General features: G+C 50.9%; 1 protein-coding gene across 3 annotated transcripts in view; it reads left to right on the top strand.

Moving 5' to 3' along the window:
* Nucleotides 1-18,836, top strand: part of HRH2 (histamine receptor H2) — a 47,996-nt gene that overhangs the window by 12,307 nt on the left and 16,853 nt on the right. For all 3 annotated transcript variants that reach the window (XR_009006752.1, XM_057539059.1, XM_057539065.1), the window contains exon 2: nt 12,579-14,164. Coding sequence is in view for 2 of the 3 variants with exons in the window: in XM_057539059.1 (XP_057395042.1) it covers nt 13,089-14,164 (1,076 nt within the window). In the remaining variant the exon portion in view is untranslated. The remainder of the gene's footprint in view (nt 1-12,578; nt 14,165-18,836) is intronic.

Here is an 18,836-nt window from a genome sequence, read left to right on the forward strand (position 1 = left end):
AAAGAAAGTTATCAGTTAGGTGCTAATCTGTCTTTAATACCTTATAGCACAGCCTTTCTAATTAGGAGAGGGTTAGGCTGGCTTTTCAGGCAGCAGTAGCTACACGGAATTTAACAGCATCGTCTGTGTTTCCACTGCCTTTATTTTCAGGGTAATCTATTTGAGGGAAAGTGATCCTGGTGGTTACTGTAATGATAAAACAGTTTCTTTGGCAATTAATTCCATCACTTTAAAGAAAAATGTTAAGTACGAAATAGAACTGGTATTTTGTGGGTTTGGCAAAAATCATGGAGTTGGTACCTGAACGCATGAGGTTTGGGAAACACAGGAGGCTTAGGACAGGGTACGCTGTTGGCAATTGGAAACCGAGAGGGCTCTTCCCACCTCTGACCAGCTGTGTGGCCTCGGCCCAGGCATTCGGCCTCTCTGTGGCATCTTTGCCAAGTGGAGTAATAGTGACTCTGCCCTGGCGGCTCCATGGAGCTCTCCGGCAGGACTCAGGATGAGGTAATGAGCATGTGGAGGGACCATGGAAAGTGGGGGAGGGCAAAGAGGATTACATAAGATAACCAGTGTGTGTGAATGTTCCTGGCGAGCGTTAGCTGTTTGCTGTGGATATCTTTAAGGTGACCCAGCCGGCTTCAGGACTTTCGCCTTGTAAGAGCAAGCTGTACCCTGCTGGAAGGGCAACACCTTTCTGGAGTGAGTTTGGGGGAAAGAAGAACAGAGAGAAAGGAAGCTATGATGTTGGCGGGGGCGGTTCTGGTGCCCAGCTCTGCTGCCGCCGCTGGTGGTGATGGAGGTGGTGGTGGTGATAATGGTAGTGATTTTGGTGAAGGCAATACTGGCAGTGACAATGGCAGTGATGTGTCCAGTTGGAGGGCCTGAGGGCTTTTGTATCCATAGAGAAGCAACAACTCAGGAGCTCTGTGGGGCTGCCCGGAGGAAGGGACATAGATTTGTTCTCTGGGGCTTCAGAGCTTTTCAGGAGCCTACAAAAATGTCTGCAAACTCACACACACACACACACAGACATACCAGATCTAAAATACAAAAAAGACCCCACAAAATTTCAAGTAATAATTGTTTAATTGGAAACTTATGACAGCTAGTCAGTGGCAGCTCATTATACTAAACAGCTAAATATGAATCCTATTTTCTATGGAATGTGTTCTATGGATGTTACAATGCATTTATTATGCAGTATGGGGTATGCCTCCAGGAAAAAGAATACATAGGGCTCTATAAGGTTTTTAAATGGCCATGACTGATTGGCAAATAACTTGTAAGATAGTAAGCCCCCCATCGTTGGAAGTATGCAAGGCAATCAGGGATGACTGCCTCTCTGGGATGCTATAGAAGGGGTTCCTGAACACCAGATGACCACTGAGTTTTGTTTCTACCCAGAGCCCTCCTATTTTATTATTTTGGGGGCTACTGATTCCTTCCCTCCCACCCCCTCCAGACACACACACACATCAAGTTGCTGGAGGAAACATTTGAAATATTCTAAGCTTTTTTGCTGAGGAAACTGGGGGTACTAAACTAGTGGGAGGTAACATGGCAAGTCAGAGTCACACCAGGGACTCAAACTCAGGGTCCAAATTCCCAGCCCAGCGCCCTCTCCACCCCTCCCCGCCCCCCTGGGGAGTTTTGCCACTGGGTGGCAGAGATTCAGACCCCCCTGCAAACATTGGCGATCCAGGGTCTCACCTCCCCCAGAAGAACCAAGGTAGAATTTTCATTTGTCCCTGTCCAACCCCTGCCCTGAAAAGTCCACCCCAGGTCTTTCCCACACTTGCCAGCCCACTGCTGGCCGTGGGCTTTGGCCAAGTTACAAAACACCATAAACCTCAATTTCCTCATCTATAAAATGGAGATAAGTAATGGTGTCCATGTAAGAGGGTTGTTGCAGAGAGATTAAATTGGATAATATAAAATACTTAGAACATTGCGTACACTTTCCAAGGGCCCCATAAATAGGATATTATATTATGATGGTTGTTTTCAGTATGCATCAGTCAATCCAATAAATATTAATTTATTTAATAAATTAAGAGCCCCCATTAAGTGCCTGTCCAGGAACAAAAAATTGATCCTGGTCCTCACGATGCCTACATTCCACTTGGGAGAGAGATATAGGGAACAAATAGGGAAGCAAGAAAAAAAGCCAAGAAAAATTGTGCTCTGCAGAAAGCCAAATGGCAGGGATGTGATGGAAGGTCAAGGGAGCTGCTTTGGGGGTCGAGGAGGACCCCCTCCACAGAACTGGTATTTGCTCCAAGGTGCCAACGTCCACATCGGCAGCAGATCACAGGCAGAGCCCCAAGGAGGAGAGTGCAGCATGTCCAAGGCACTGGGGCAGGGGCACTGTGGCCAGGTAGCCACTGAGTCCTGAGGGTAAGGTAGGAGGTCAGAGAGGTGGGGCACAGATCCCATGGGGCCTTGTGAGCCAACGGGAGTGTGTAAAGGGACAGTGTGGGCGTGACAGAAGCAGGAGGGTGGTGCTGGGGACTGAAGGGAGTTGCAGGTTGCCTGTCGGGAGCAAAAGTCCAGGCAAGAGATGGTGCTGGCTTGGACTAGGACCAGGATGGCAGCAACCAAGGAAAGTAGCCGTACCCAAGATGTAGGTATTTCAGAGGCAGGATCCACTGGGCTTGCTGATGGGTTGGATGCTGGGGATGAAGGAAAGACAGGAGTCCAGGACGATGCTTGAATATGTAGCCTGATCCCCTAGGTGGATGAAGGGGAGGCAGAGGCTAGATAAGAGACTCAGGGATCCTCCCTCAGTCCCAAGTTACATGCACTTTGTGCCCACAATGTCCAGAATAGTCAAATCTATGGAGCCAGAAAGCAGGTTGGTGGTTGCCAGGGACCAGGGAGAGGGAGTGATTGCTTAATGGCCATGGAGTTTCCTTTTGGGGTGATGAACATGTTTTAAAACCAAATAGAGATGGTAGCTACACAACATTGTGAATGGACTGAATGCTACTGAATTGTACATTTCGATTTTACGTTATGTGCCTTTCACCTAAATTGAAAAAAACATATGAAGGAGAAATAAAGACTCTCTTAAACAAGCAGTGACCAAGGGAATTTGTTGTCACCAGATGTGGCTTCAGGTTCCCACATCAGCCATTGGCAGAAGCCAGGTAAATGGCCTGGGGTCTTTCACTGAAAAGAAAACACCACAAAAAGAACTGGTCACACAAATAGTCAGCGAATGAACTGGATTAGATGCATGTCTTGGAGGGGTGGTTGGCTTGGACACTCAGAGACTATGAAGTCAGTCAAAGCCCTGCCTGCCACTTTACCAGCTGTGTGCCCTTGGACAAGTGACTTAACCTCTCTGAACCTGAGTTTCACCATCTGTCAAATGGGAATAATAATAATCTCTGCCTCACAAAGATATTAAATTATCTGTGGGTGCTCAGTAAATGGAAAAGGTCAGTGTCCCGGCCTTTGGTCCAGGTCACCTTCCCCCTCACCGTGATGCTCGAGTGATAACATTCATCATAAGAAAATGTCCACTTTGATGCCACCATCCTTTTCTGGGCTGGTAGACACACATCGAAGGGGTGGGTGGGGCTCTTCAGCCACGGTTACAGAACCCGCCCCAAATTCCAGACAATATTTGGGTCTGTTCACCTCTCAGGCTGTGCAGAGGGGACCCGCCCCCCCCCCCCCCCCCGAGGGGCTGCAGTGCTTGGGACAAGATGAGCTTGAGAACAGAAGTGAAAACAATCCTGGCTTCTGGCCCCTCGTGGCTCAGAAGAAATGAAAGAGTGGGACCAAAACTCAGACCACCAGGAGCCCAGGGCCTTTCTCTCTAAAGAACAGCCTCAACCAGAAATCTGTTACTGCCTTAAGAGGCTTTTACCAAACGTCCAGCCCACTGTGGGGAAAGAGTTAGAAATCTGCAACCACAAAGATCAAAGACACCCTGGAATGGTATTGCAAAGGTGGAAGTATTTTCTGCTGCAAATGCCAGGGGACTCGTGCTATCTCTTTGAAAAGCCCTAAGGGTAGTTTCTTTCTCTATAGGAAAAGTGAAATGGTAACAACTGAGAACAGGGATTCTGGAGTCAGACAGACTGGGGTTCAAATCCTGACTTTTCCACTTGGTGATGTTGTGACTTTGGGCAACTTAACTTTTCTGAGCCTGGGTTTCTGCATTTGTAAAAAGAGGAAAAGATCTCTTGCCACAGGATGTTGCAATAAAGCATAAGTGAGAGGGTGTTCAGAGAGCAGAGAGCCCCCGGAGTGTTGTGAAGTAAGCATCCTACAGATGTTAATGAGTGAGAGAGGCCTCATTGATTGATGGCTGACTGGGATCCAGAGATCTGGGGTCCCAGATGCTACCAGTTCCCTGGGCAACCTCGGGCCTGTTGATTGAACCTTCAGGGCTGCCTATTGCCTTCAAAACTGAGTCCAAACTCCTTAGCACGCCATCCACAGCTACATTTCCACCCCCACCCTGAGAATCAGCTGGAGAGGTTGGCAGAGGCCAGATCATGCAGGGCCAGGGCTTGGCAGGCACTGGCATCTTTATGCAAACAACAGGGGAAACATTGGAGGGGCCTGGCCTGACCAGCCCAAGGCCTGCGCGGTGACTGCGGGGAGAGAGGTCCCTGAGGGTGATGAGCTTGGAGCGGTGGACTTACTGTTAAGGGGCTCCTGACTGAGCAGACCGAGCGCCAGCCCTGGCCTGGAGCCCTGATCAACCAGGTCCCGTTCCTAAGCATCACCTGAGCACACAGCTGCCTTTCCTTTGCTGTTGTTCCCTCTACCCCGTGTGCCCTCCCTCTTCCCTTCTCCACCCGCCAAACCGTGTGGCCTGGATGTTAGTTTGGCAATAGGTAACATCTACCCCAGGTAAAAAGATTCAAAAGGTCCCAAAGGACATACGGTGAAAGAAGTCTTCCCCCCACTCTTTGCCCAGCCCCCATATCCCACCCTGGAAGCAGTCAGTCCCTTTTCACACGTGCCCTTCCTGGGCCAGTCTGTGTGTCAATGCACGAGTGCACACACACGTTCCCCCTTTCGCATGTCACACTCCACACACGTGGAACCCATCCCACGTCAGCCCGAAAGCCTGCGACAGTCCTTTTTTTTAATTTTAATTTTTATTTATTTTTTATTGACGTATAGTTGATGTACAATATGATGTAAGTTACAGGTATACAATATAGTAATTCACAATTTTTTGATTAAACTCCATTTATAGTTATTATAAAATATTGGCTATATTCCCTGTGTTGTACAATATATCCTTGTAGCTTACTTTATACATAATAGTTTGTACCTCTTAATCCCCTACCCCTATATCACCCCTCCCGCCTTCCCTCTCCCTACTGGTAACCACTAGTTTGTTCTCTATATCTGAGTCTGCTTCTTTTTGTGGAAAATAGTATGGAGGTTTCTCAAAAAACTGTAAAAAGAACTACCATATGACCCAGCAATTCCACTCTTGGGTATATATCTGAAAACAACAAAAACACTAATTTGAAAAGACACATGCACCCCAATGCTCATAGCAGCTCTATTTACAATAGCCAAGGTATGGAAGCAACCTAAGTGTCCATCAACAGGTGAATGGATAAAGAAGATGTGGTATATGTATACAATGGAATAGTACTCAGCCATAGCAAAGAACGAAATATTACCATTTGCAGCAACATGGATGGACTTGGAGGGTATTATGCTACGTGAAATAAGTCAGACAGAGAAAGACAAATACTGTATGATATCACTTATACGTGGAATCCAAAAAATACAACAAACCAGTGCAACAGTCCTTTTGATGACTGCACTGCATGCTGTCACCACAGGCACTTTTACACCATTTCCAGGTCACACGATAAATTCCTAGAAGTGCAACTGCTGGGTCAGTAGTCTGTTTTTGTTTTTTCTGTTTTTTTGTTTTTTATTAAATTTATTTATTTATTTATTTTTGGCTGTGTTGGGTCTTCGTTTCTGTGCGAGGGCTTTCTCTAGTTGCGGCAAGTGGGGGCCACTCTTCATCGCGGTGCACGGGCCTGTCACTATCGCGGCCTCTCCCGTTGCAGAGCACAGGCTCCAGACGCGCAGGCTCAGTAGTTGTGGTTCACGGGCCTAGTTGCTCCGTGGCATGTGGGATCCTCCCAGACCAGGGCTCGAACCCGTGTCCCCTGCATTGGCAGGCAGATTCTCAACCACTGCGCCACCAGGGAAGCCCGGGAGGTGGATTCTCAATCGCTGCGCCACCAGGGAAGCCCCAGTAGTCTGTTTTTAATATTCATGGGGTTTTCCAGGCCCGATAAAACGTTGCTTTCTGCACACATATGTGCACACACACACACACACATGCACACAGCTGTCACCGGCGACCACCCACAGCATCAAACCTCATTCCTCCCAGTTTGCACAGCCTCTTGCTGCCCCCATCACGGCCCCTGCTACTCACCGCTAGGCTGTGTCTGAAGCGCCGGGGGCTGGGACCCCCCTCGTCCTTCAGGTTAGTCTCCCGGCCCTGGGCCTGCATCTTGCCTCGGGCTCCTGTGTGGAGGTGAGAAGGAGCCCCAAAGCGCCGCCAGCCTTTCGGAAGTGGAGCTGCAGCCAGTGGCTGGGCCTCAGTCACGTGGGTCAGCACCCCATGTGCGGCGGCCACCGTGGGGCTTGGAAGGCTCGTCTTCCCTCCTTAAAGAATGAAAGTCACCCCGCTGACGTTAACTCCCGCCTCTCAGGCCCCTTTGGGACTCCTGCCAGGGGCAGAGCTCCCGAGGGTCTGATGCTGCCGCCACTCGCTGATGCCCTCGGCACCGGGTACCCAGGACATTCAAAACGGCCAATGACAGGGGGAGCGTTCTGAGACATTACGGCTCATAAAGCTGAGGAACTGCCTGCCAGGGGCCCAGCGACACCAGCATCGCATTACCTGTGGTGGTAACTGGGAGCGGCCAGCAGGGCCCAGCTGGGCCTGCCCCCGCTGCCGCTCCCCCGGCGCCTGATGTCCCCGCGGGACAGCCGGACGTAGAGCCGTCTTCTGCCTTCCACTCACGTCACCCTCCGCTCACACTCCCCCCTCCACCCCCGCGGCTTCCCACGGTGCTGTGGTTAAAATCCACCATCTCTCTGCCTCCAAGTTTTTATAGGGGCTGTTCTCTGTGGAATCTACTTGTTCCCCATTTTCACTGAGTTAACCTTTTTCCTGTCTGTACAGATCTCAACTCACATATCCCCCAGACCAAGTCAGGTCTCCACACTACATATTCCTGGGTCTCCCTATGCTGCCCTTTTATATAACTGTCAACACACTGCAGTTAAATCAGCAGCTCTGCCGTGAGTTACTTCACGTTTGCCCCACGCCAAGCTGTCGTAGAAGCTCCAAGACGTGTCTGCCGGGCTCACCGCTGTACCCCAGCACCCAGCACAGTGTCTGCCCCTGAAAAGCACTCCATAGATATGTGGAGCATACGTGAATGCTATTTCCTGGTTGTGCCGCTTTAGACAATAATAAAAAATAATATTTATTATTATGAAATAATAATCTTATACTATTATTATGTATAATGTAATCTGCCATGCGCCAGGTACTAAGTGTTTTACAGACCTTTACTCTCTGCATTTTCACATTCACCCAGTGAACAAGGACATATTGTTATCCCCATTTTACAAATGAGAAAACTAAGGCTCGGAGGAGTTGCAGTCTTGTGCCCGAGGTCACAAAGTTATTAAATGACACCACTGGGATTAAAACCCAGATCTGTCCAATGTCAAAGTCCTTGCCTTTCAGCCCCTGGGGCTCCCTTCACTTCTCTGAGTGTCAGTTTTTGCAGAATAAGGATCAAACGACCTACTCCGCAGACTTGCCCACCGGCTCCCCCAGAAGGTGCCTGGCACACAGTGGTTGCCCGCTGGATATCGTTTAAAGAAAACAATTGTAAATGATGGCCTGGAAAATCAGATTCACCTTCAAGGTCAAGTGAGAAACCCATAGGAGCCTTAACTGATTCCCCCAAATTGCTGGCTACTCCCCCAGTGGCTGTGCCTGGGGTAACAGAAAAGGGGAGCTTCATTTTACTTCCTAATGAAAAGAGAAAAGTGTTGGACTCGGTTTGATAAAATTTGATGGGAGGAGACTCCAGCCCCCAGACTAGTTAATCTTCTAGATGACCTCGCCCCTCTGCTGGCAAACAGAACATACCACCAGTGGCATCTCTTCTGGGATTTTGTGGGTGAGGAGCAGTGAGAGGGGAGTTGGGGCATCAGGCAGACCCGGTTGGCCTTTGGGCTATACCTCTGCTGGTGGGGTGACCTTCAACCCTTCAAGCCCCCATTTTCTTTGCTGCCACAGGGGAGGATTGAGGAGGGTAATGATATTCTGGATTCCACCCACCACAACTCATTCCTAGGGAGACACATTCTGATGGGGAATCACCAAGGACCACACTCAGAGGAGAATTTTCCTAGGGCCCTGGAAACTCAGAATTCTACCCACTGGCATTAAAGAACCCCCCCCTTCCTGTGCACCCCAGAAATCACAAGCCTCTGCCAGAGGTGGGTATAAGTGGGAGGTAAAAGTGAGACGGGATGGAGCAGGTACCTCTGGAAGACTTCCTGGAGGAGGTGACAGCGGAAGCCAAGTCTTGAAGGAAGAGTGAGAGTTCCCCAGGCATGGAAGGGAGGAAGGGCACTCCAGGCAGTGGGAATAGCATGTGCAAAGGCACAGAGTCAGAATGGGCCTGGGACTTTCAAAACCAGGAGGAATTAAATGCCACCAGAGCTGTTTCTCAGAGTGTTGTCCAACTAAAGGGCACTCGGCAGCAGGAGCTAAGGCTAAAGAGAGAAGGCAGAACCAGGTCACGAAGAACCTTAAATGTCACATCAAAGATCTATCTATACTTAGAGACAACCAAGGCTGGTAATGGGAAGTGATCAAAGCAGACTTCCCCAGGCAGAGCCCAGCACAGTGGGTTTAATACACACCTATGAGCACATTGAGTGCATTTAACATACTCAGCTGCGGCTGCTCTTCAGGGCTAATTGGCCACCGTGGCCTCCCAGAGGCACTTGATGAGATGAGTCAGACTGAGCGGGGCCCTGCCTTTTGTTACGGCCACATTTGCTAGGTGATGACTGTAGGTGAAGGTCAGAAGCCTCCCCAGGGAGCAGTGAGGGACACAGCAACCCACGAGCAAATTCTCCAGAAAGTGCCTTTTCAGAGGCCCTTAAGACAAAGATGAGATGATGTGAGAGGAAGCAGTGTGACACATACAACTGCAGCATCTGTGGTCAACCTGCGAGATGGGGAGAGGAAGTGGCTGAAGCCGGTTTTAATGAACCCCATATCATTTTCACAGACACACATATATACATACACACACACTCTGTGTACCCTGGACCTCTCCCTTAGACAACAAGAAATGTTTGCTGGAGGGATGGACGGACAGGACAGATGGATAGGTGGATGGAAGGTGGAGAGGGGTGGTCCAGATCCAGGACCTGCTTGCGGACAGACGCAGAGCCGTATTAACAATGCAAGGTGCCAGCAGTATAACTCAGTACAAAGTGCGGGAGGGGGTGTCCCTGCCTGCAGGCGTTCAGGATGGGTTCAGGGTGCCCCTGCTTTTTGAAAGTTCACTTTACCCCACTTCTCTTTTACCAAAGACCTACATTAGTACCTGTTTTTGCTAACTGAAAGAAACCCAAGGAGGATTTTTGCTTTCACGAAAAAACGTGAAAAGCAAAAATAGCGTTCAGGTTTGTCTTGCGGTAAGCCATTATAGAGGCAGCATGCATCCCGAGCATAGGGCGGCCCCCCCCAGAGCTCCTTCCCCAGGAACCACATTCAGCATCTCAGCAACAAGTCACCGTAGCTGTGAACTGTGTCTGAGCATCTGTGCTTTATCTCGATTTATTGTGTGCATCCCTTGACAAGATGTGTCCTAAGATAACTTCTTTGCTTTACGCCATTTCAGCTTTCTAAAGGTTTCAAAAGAATGCTGTACTTTCAGATGGGGTGGGGGTGGGGGGGAAACGTGTTTGAGCCAGGCCTTGAAAAGGGAGTAGTTGACTGAAGACAGGGAAGAACGGGACTCCAGGTGAAGGAGACAGCAAAGGCAAAGGCAGGAGGGAAGAGACATGCTGCATTTGGGCAAAGTCCTGGTTGCCTGAACGGCAGAGTCAGGGGGACAATTACAGGGCTGTTTGTTGAGATCCACTTAGAAGGACAAGTTGAAGTCCGGTGCAAGAACGGGCATGAAGGCAGGCTGGAAGGGTGTGAGCCGAGTTTGAATCCAGGCTCTCTGGACACTTACTAAGGGTGAGATGTCACTTGGCCTCTCCAAGCCTTGCTCTCCTCAACTGTTAAATAGAGACAGTGATTCCCCTCACTTGGGGGTCATTGTGAGGATGAGATGATATTTCATTTAATATGTATGATATCACCTTGCCCAGGACTCTTCTACAGTACAGATGTGTCATCCTTGGTTGAACCATTCCCCTGCTGATGGACACTCAGGTTGCCTCCCATTGTTTGCCACTTGCACACCTGCTGATGCACACGTCCTTCTTCATGGCTCTTCTCATGGTGGTGGTTGTATTGCCACAGCCTAGGTTCCCAAAAGAATGAGTTAGATCTAAGTGATCCAGAGGGGTGTCCGTTATATAATAGGCATTTTAAAAGAAACGAGGAAAAGAAGTAGCAGTGTAATGTGTACAGTGTGTATAAAACAGTGTCCTACATGTGTCTGGTACATGCAGAGCTTCAGAGGAAGAATGTATGGTCTCCATCACACCAAATGGTGAGCAACGGTCACCTCCCTGGCGTGAGGGCTTGGGTACGTGATGGCCCAAATAGTTGGCCCTTCCTGTATACCTCAGGACCCCTGGTTTACTTCAATAAGCATGTCATTGCTTTTAACATTTGAAAGGAAAGTTCAAGAAAGCGTTTTTTATATTAACTGTGATAGTGACAATGACATTGATCATGATGACGGTGATCCTGGGGTGCCTTGACCCTCTAGGGCCATCATTCTACCCACAGATTGGCAAAAGCTCCTGCCTTCACAAAGGTCACTGGAAACTTCTGGGACTTAGGCTGTAAGACAGAAACATGACAGGGGTGGTTCTTATTTGAAACTCCAAGAAAAAAGGAACCACCACTCTAGCCCAGCCTGCTAGAGCGGCAGAAGGTGACCAGGAGCCGTGATCCCTGCACCAACACAGTGGTTATGACTAAATGATGTCTCTCGTATTCAGGTTGCAAAACAGCTCCAGGCAAGAGCCTAGGAGAGGCTTAATTTATGTCAGATGGTAATGAGCTTGTTTCTGAGAGGGGTTCCGCTGTCAGCTTGATTTTCTGCACACTCCCGGATCCCAGGAGATTGCCTGCTGGCTGCTCTCTGGAAAACCAGGATCAGCTTGAGATAAAGGGTCCAGGAATCAAACGGGGCCTTTGCTTGTTTTGCATCAATTGGAATCATAGAATATCACCAGTAGGAAGGAATTTAACCTGAGATTTAACCAAGAAGCATTGCATGTACAGCCATTCTGTTGAAGTGATGTTTGCCGTGAGACAGGAGGTAAGAAGGAAGGAGGAAGGAAGGAACTAGAAACAACCGAAATACCTGTGATAGAGTGATGATAAATAAACCACAGCCAGCCAACCTGGGGACTGTTATGCAGCCATTAGAAAGACTGAGTGAGTTCTGTACCAGCTGACCTGGAAAGTGAGGTTTAGAGAGGTGTTAAGAGCAGGTGTGGAGAGGGGCTGCAGTTGGCAGACTACAACAGCAAGCTAGATCTGGTCCTCTTCTTGGTTTTGTGCAGCCCATGATCTAAGAATAGCATTTACATTTTTAGCTTGGAAATTGTTTTAAAGAGTTTGAGAAAAAAAATCAAAAGAAGAAGAATATTTTGCAACACGAGAAAATGATGTAAAATTCAAATTTCAGTGTCCGTAGTAAAGTCTTCTTGGAGCACAGCCATGATCACTCATCTGCCCATTGTCTGTGGAGGTGCTTTCACACTAAACAAGAGTTGAGTAATTGCAGCAGAGACCTTGAAGAATGCAAACAGAAAATATTCGCTACCTGGCCCTTTCCTGAAAAAGTTTTTTGGCTCCGCATTTAGAGTATGGTGACATTTTGTAAAACGAGAGTGTGGAACACTGTTTTAGGCGCTTTATCAGAGTAAATGTATTACATTTGCTTATTTTTTGATTCATTTTATCATTTATTCATCATAGGCTTAATGCCTACCGGTGGGGCCAGGCACTGGGAACTAGCAGTGAACAAGCAGATGCAGCCCCTGTTTTCATGGAGCTTAGAGTCTGTGTCTAGACCTTTCTTTGTCTAGTATAAACAACCCTAGCCCCTCCAACTGTATCTCACATGATGACTTGGTGGTCCAGCCCCTTGCTTCCTGTTTTCCATCCTCCTCCCGCTATGTATGTTGATTGCTTCTGTCCCTTCTAAGGAGTGGTGCCGGACTGGTCCCATGCGTCCTGGTGTCTCGAAGGGAGGTCAAGGTCTTGAATCAGGTCACACTCTCAGTCTGGTTTCAACATGCTCAACACTCAATCTTTGCATTTCTAGCTCACGCTCTCCAGTGGACCCCAGAGGGAGAGGCAACAGTGCTAGACCCCCGTCACGTGGATGGGAGCAGCCGCCCGCTATGGAGAAGGCTGCAGCCATACCGCCACATGATGCCTCCCAAATAAAACCAAAGCCACCTCCAGACTCATGCCCCGGTGCGTCCGTCTCTATGCAAAACCTGGAGAGTGGAGATCTGTTCAGTCCCAGGAGGAAGCCGGCTCTGCCAAGGGGTCATTTGAGGACTGGCGTTTGAACCAGGAACCTCGCTTCAAGGACTAGCTTTCCCTCATCTTCCTTCATACTCATGCCCAACACCTCCTAAGAGACAGCTTTATTTATTTCTAGAAAAACAGCACTGGCTCGGTCATTGCAGCCTCTCCACATTCGGACACTTCTCTTGGCTCTGTTGGGCAGCTTGGAGACCAGTGGTTGACATAATTGACCCTTTGGGGAGCTGGAAGAGAAGCAAGCAGGGGCCGGAGGCAGGGGAAGGAGCCGTAGGGTCCCAGGATGGCATCCAATGGCACGACCTCTTCCTTTTGCCTGGACCCTGCTGCGTTGAAGATCACCGTCAGCGTGGTCCTCACCCTCCTCATCCTCATCACCATCGCCGGCAATGTAGTCGTCTGCCTGGCGGTGGGCTTGAACCGCCGGCTCCGCAGCCTGACCAACTGCTTCATCGTGTCCTTGGCCATCACTGACCTGCTCCTCGGCCTCCTGGTGCTGCCCTTTTCGGCCTTCCACCAGCTGTCCTGCAGGTGGAACTTCGGCAAGGTCTTCTGCAATATCTATACCAGCCTAGACGTCATGCTCTGCACGGCCTCCATCCTCAACCTCTTCATGATCAGCCTCGACCGGTACTGCGCCGTCACAGATCCCCTGCGCTACCCCATGCTGGTCACCCCTGTCCGTGTCACCATCTCCCTGGTCTTAATTTGGGTCATCTCCGTCACCCTATCCTTCCTGTGTATCCACCTGGGATGGAACAGCAGGACTGAGACCAGCAGTGCCAATCACACCATCCCAAAGTGCAAGGTCCAGGTCAACTTGGTGTATGGCCTGGTGGACGGGCTGGTCACCTTCTACCTGCCTCTGCTGGTCATGTGCATCACCTACTACCGCATCTTCAAGATCGCGTGGGACCAGGCCAAGAGGATCCATAACGTGGGCTCCCGGAGGACTGCCACCATCAGGGAACACAAAGCCACAGTGACCCTGGCAGCCGTGATGGGGGCCTTCATCATCTGCTGGTTCCCCTACTTCACCGTGTTTGTTTACCGTGGGCTAAAAGGGGATAATGCCATCAACGAGACCTTCGAAGCCGTGGTTCTGTGGCTGGGCTATGCCAACTCAGCCCTGAACCCCATCCTGTACGCTGCACTGAATAGAGACTTCCGCACGGCATACCAGCAGCTCTTCTGCTGCAGCCCCGCCGACCACGACACCCACAGAACTTCTCTGAAGTCCAACAGCTCTCAGCTGATGAGGATTCCAAGCCAAGGACCCAGGTGGCAGGAAGAGAGGCCCCTGAGGCTCCAGGTGTGGAGTGGGACAGAGGTCACGGCCCCCCAGGGAGGCACAGACAGGTAACTGCCCTGGCAGTTTGTGTGTGGGATCGGGCACAGGGACGGGGTCCCACTCGTGGTAACAGCTGTTCACGAGGTGCTGCTTTGGATGTTATGTGCTGGGAAATCTTTATGAGCACCTTGCAAACCTCGTGTTATTCCGTCCTCCCAAACACCCCCTGAGGTAGAACTTTTTACCTCCATTTTTAAAAGGAGCAAGTCAAATCGCAGAGAACTTGGCCAGGGCCACACAGCTGGGATCTGGATAGAGCTCCCCTGACTCAGAACTGGTGGACCTTTTTTCTAGCTACCCTGTCCTTACAATCAGGAGTCCTAAGTTTGAGGTCCAACTCAGCCACTTAGTTAATGGTCATAAGTGTTCACCTAAATCTGCCAGGACAGCCCTCAAATGGCCATGTAATAATGCTGCTGCCTGGGGGTTAAATCAGAGACCCCACTCAGCCCACCATCACTGAGCACCTTTTATGCATCAGCTCTTACTTTCGGGGTGCTCAAGTGGGAGGAGAAAGAGGACTGGCCAAGTTGGGAAGGCAAAGCCTAGAAAGCCAGGCTTGGACATTGTACTGTAGGTCTTAGGGGAAGATGGAAGGATCAGAAGCAAGGATGGGTATAACCCAAGCATCTCTGTACTTTGGAAAGAGGGCTCTGGTTGTCCCCTAAGACATGGACCAGAAGAATGAGATGGGGACAGCAGTGAAGGGGGATGTGGTACTGGTCCATGAGAGAGAAGAGAACAGAGCAAAATCTAGGAGGCTATTAAAAAATAGTCTTGTAGACCATTGGATGTCTGGGATGCAGGAGATGCAAGAGAGAGGATGCCCCAGGACTCCACCCCCGAGAGGTACCCAGGCTGAAAAGATAAACAGGATCAGAATGACATTGAGATCAACTCACTGTTGACAAAGCCCATGCAAGGTATTAAGGGGTACCTCACCAAAGACTTGAGTGGCCTGAGGAAGCTCACACATGGACAGAAGGTTTATAGGTCTGAGCAAGCTCTATCTAGCTGTTGAGAGGAATAAATGAAAGGATGCTGGTAAAACATCTGACACATACAAATGCTCAATAAATGTCACTTTCCTTTGTCTTCCCACAGACCATGCCTTTGCCCCCCAGAATGCTGGTCTGTGTGACTGACTCATCCATCCATCCATTCATTCATTCATTCATTTATTCATTCATTCACAAACATTTGTCAACTTCCTATCACATGCCAGGAACAGTGCTGAGCGCCAGGGATGTAGAAGTGACATTTTGGCGTATGTTTTGATGGACAGGTATGGCAAGTCAACTGTACAGCCTCGGTCTCAGCTCTGTGGCTTGAGCGAGCCTCTGCCCCTCTTGCGCCTCAGTTTCCTCATCTCGTAGAATGTGGGGTCTGTCTTCAAGCAGCCTGCCCTGGTCACCTCCCAGAGCCACCTGAAGCACACATGTGCTAAGGGGCGCCAACAGGCTCTAGGACCCCTGGTAGGATACTTGTCGTCTCTCGACCTTTGAGCATCAGACTTGAGAAAAGCTTGGATGGACTCTGCACACTCACCCGCTCTGGGTGCTGGTCCCTGTGGAGCATTGTGGGGGTGAAACTGCCCAACTGGACCCCTCGGCCTTGTGTCCCTCTGGTCCTTGCTGGAGCCAGGTGTGGAGTGTCCCCGCATAGACTTGGGTCCTGGACCCTCCACCTGTCCGCTGCTATCCTTCTGGAATAAGCTTCATTGCTCCTGCAACCAGCCTCCTCCAGGCCTCCCTGCCTCCAGTCTCTCCCTCTCAAATCCATCCTCCAAGCCACCCAAAGGCATCACTCCAAAATGCAGATGGGGAGGCTTCCACGTCTGGCCTTGATAGATAAGATGACCCTGTCCTTCCACACTGCCTCATTCAGGAAGCAGACTCTGGTACAAAGCAGATTTAGTTCACAAAACAAACAAAGGACAAAGCACGGGGTGTGGACTCTAGAGAAGGCCGTTGGCACTGTTCATTCTCGTTGCCATCCCACTTTCTACTGCTCTTACCTGTGGGACCCGGGTTAATAGGCTGCCTGTACCCCCAGTCCTTAGGGAGACACTCAGCAGGCACTCACCAGCAATGGCCAGCCCTCACTGAACACCCACTAGGTACCAGTTTTAGGTTTGCCACTATTTCTAGGTATTAATCTTTCTGTGACAGCATCTTATCCCCACCCCTGTACCAGGTGCTAGGGTGCAAAGGGAAATAAAGCCAGCCCCCCATCTCATGCCACCACCTTCACCACCTGTCTGGTTGAGGAACAGACTGGCCACGGTTCAGAGCAGCACGTGCCCAGGCTTGAAACCCAGTGCGCAGGGCAGCCAAAGGAGGCGGCGCCTGGCCCAAAGAGCCCGTCCCCGGGAGCAGACCTCTGAGCTGAGCCTCAAATGCGGAGGGGAAAGACCCATTCCTCCAGGGTGGTGCTGGATCCTTTAGACCCGGGGCCTCATTTCATTCTGCACACAACCCTGTGCAGTTGATGCTTGTTAGTTTCCACTTTACAGATGGGGAAACTGAGGCTCAGAGAACTTAAGTAAATTGTTCAAGGGACACAAGCTAGTGATGCAGCCAAAGCCAAGAGCTGAGCAAAAACGGAAACAGCAGCCCCATTACCACCTGTCTTCTGGGTGCCGGGCACGCTGGGGCAGGGAGCGTCCACCTCCTCTTCTGACCATCACAGCCACCCTGGCCACCAAGGCCAGCTGAGAGGCCGTGCCTGCCTGGATCACACACAGCAGCCGCGGAGCAGAGGGGTCTGGCAGAGGAGGATGGGGAACCGGTTGGAGGGCCTCATCCTATGGTTGGGGGGATGGGGATCCAGGAAGCCAGGAACAGCCAGAGTTTGATTTTCCAGTAGAGGCTGCCAGGGCGACTGGGGACTTGTGTGGCCTTCCATAAGGTTGGCGCCCAGCTTCCCTGATGACCGATAGTGTGTCCTTCCTGCTCCCCATCTGGGAACAAAACCCAGCATTGACCTGACAGAGAGCCCTTATCCCTGCCAAGGGGCCAGGTGTCTGCCCTTGGTTGGTGATGGCGGAGGTTGCGGGGGGGGGCGGGGGGGGCGGCACAGTCACCCAAGGGGAGACTCCAGGAGACAGTGACAGCTGGCTGGTCCTCCCTGCCCCGAGGCCAACCAGCAGCCACCTCCCCAGCAGGATGCTCTGTCTGCCCCTTCCTGATCCCATTGTCCACCCTCACCCCGCCCCTCATCACCTCTGCCCTTCTCTGACCCCGGGTCCCCAACCTCACCCCTTCTGCTCCACTGCTTCTACTGAATACAGGCCTGCATTCGTTTCCAAGGTAGGGCTGCTGTAACAAATGACGGTGAACTCAGTGACTGGAAACGAGACGGATTTCTTTTCTTACAGTTTGGGAGATCAAGAGACTGAGATCAAGATGTTGGTAGGGCTGGTTCTTTCTGGAGGCTTCAGAGGAGAATCCGTTTCCTTGCCTTTTCCGGCTTCTGGGGGCCACCCGCTCTGCTTGGCTTGTGGCCCCTTCCTCACATCACTCTGACCTCTCGCCTCCATGGCCACATCTCCTTCCCATCTTCTGTAGCCAAATCTCCCTCTGCCTCCTTCTTTTAATAAGGGCACTTGTGATTACATTTAGGGCCCACTGGGATAATCCCGGATAACCTCCCCATCCCAAAGTCCTTAACTTAATCACATCTGCAAAGTCCTTTTTGCCATATAAGATAACTTTCTCAGGTTCCAGCAATGAGGATGTAGACGTCTGGGGTCCATGTTCAGCTACCACAATTCCCAGCTCCCTGGCTTAGCATTAGAGACCCTTCATGATTTGGTCCCTGACCACCTCCTGACACCATCCCCAAGCCCACACCCACCCTCCAGCCCCTTCTGTCCCCACCAAAACGAACCACTCAGAGTTCATTCATTCACAAGCTCTCACCATGAATTTGCTACACGCCAGCACTGCTGGGGGTGTAGCAGTGAGCCAAGCAGAGGCCCTCCTCCCAGACGGATGTTATTCTAGGGCAGTGGTTCTCAAAATGTGGGCCCCCAGCCAGCAGCAGTCTTCTGGGAGCAAAGTAGCTGACATCGGGCCACACAGCCTCATCCATCTGTGGCAGAGCTAGGATTCCAGCCCAAGCCCGTCTGACCCCAAAGCCAGGCTCTTTCCATGAGGAAATGCTGAATGGACTTGAATTTAGCCCAGGCTCTGAGTGCTACTCCCATAGACAGCAGATGAGGCAACTAAGGCCCAGGGAGGCAAGTGACCTGAGGCCCAGAGCAAGCTGGGGAGGGGCAGGGAGTAGACCCTGTATCTCTGGACCCCTGCCCAGGGCCCTTGGGTCTTTCCCCATACACTCCCTTGCCCTGCGTAATCTCCCCAGGCAGGGAGATAAGGCTCCTGAGCGCCAGCCGTCTCTCTCCGGGGCAGGCGGGCACTTCCTCCCCTCTGCAGAGGCCCTGTGCTTGCGGCTGTCACCCTCCCAGGGTCTGGAGTTTGGAGTCAGAGCTCAGGAAGAAGAGGCGCAAAGGGAGGCCAGGAGCCACGGGTGCCCCCCTGCTGCCAGCTCTCTCCCCTCACAGGCCTCTCGCCAGCATTGCCAGGGCCCGCCCTCCTTCTGCTGCCAGTGAGAGAGCATTTCCTCCAGCTGGGAATGGGCCTCTGCTCTGCCCTTCTGGTGCTCTTGGACTCTGAT

This window comes from Balaenoptera acutorostrata, chromosome 2 (genome assembly GCF_949987535.1).
Source record: "Balaenoptera acutorostrata chromosome 2, mBalAcu1.1, whole genome shotgun sequence".
In the NCBI taxonomy this organism is placed as follows: Eukaryota; Metazoa; Chordata; class Mammalia; order Artiodactyla; family Balaenopteridae; genus Balaenoptera; species Balaenoptera acutorostrata.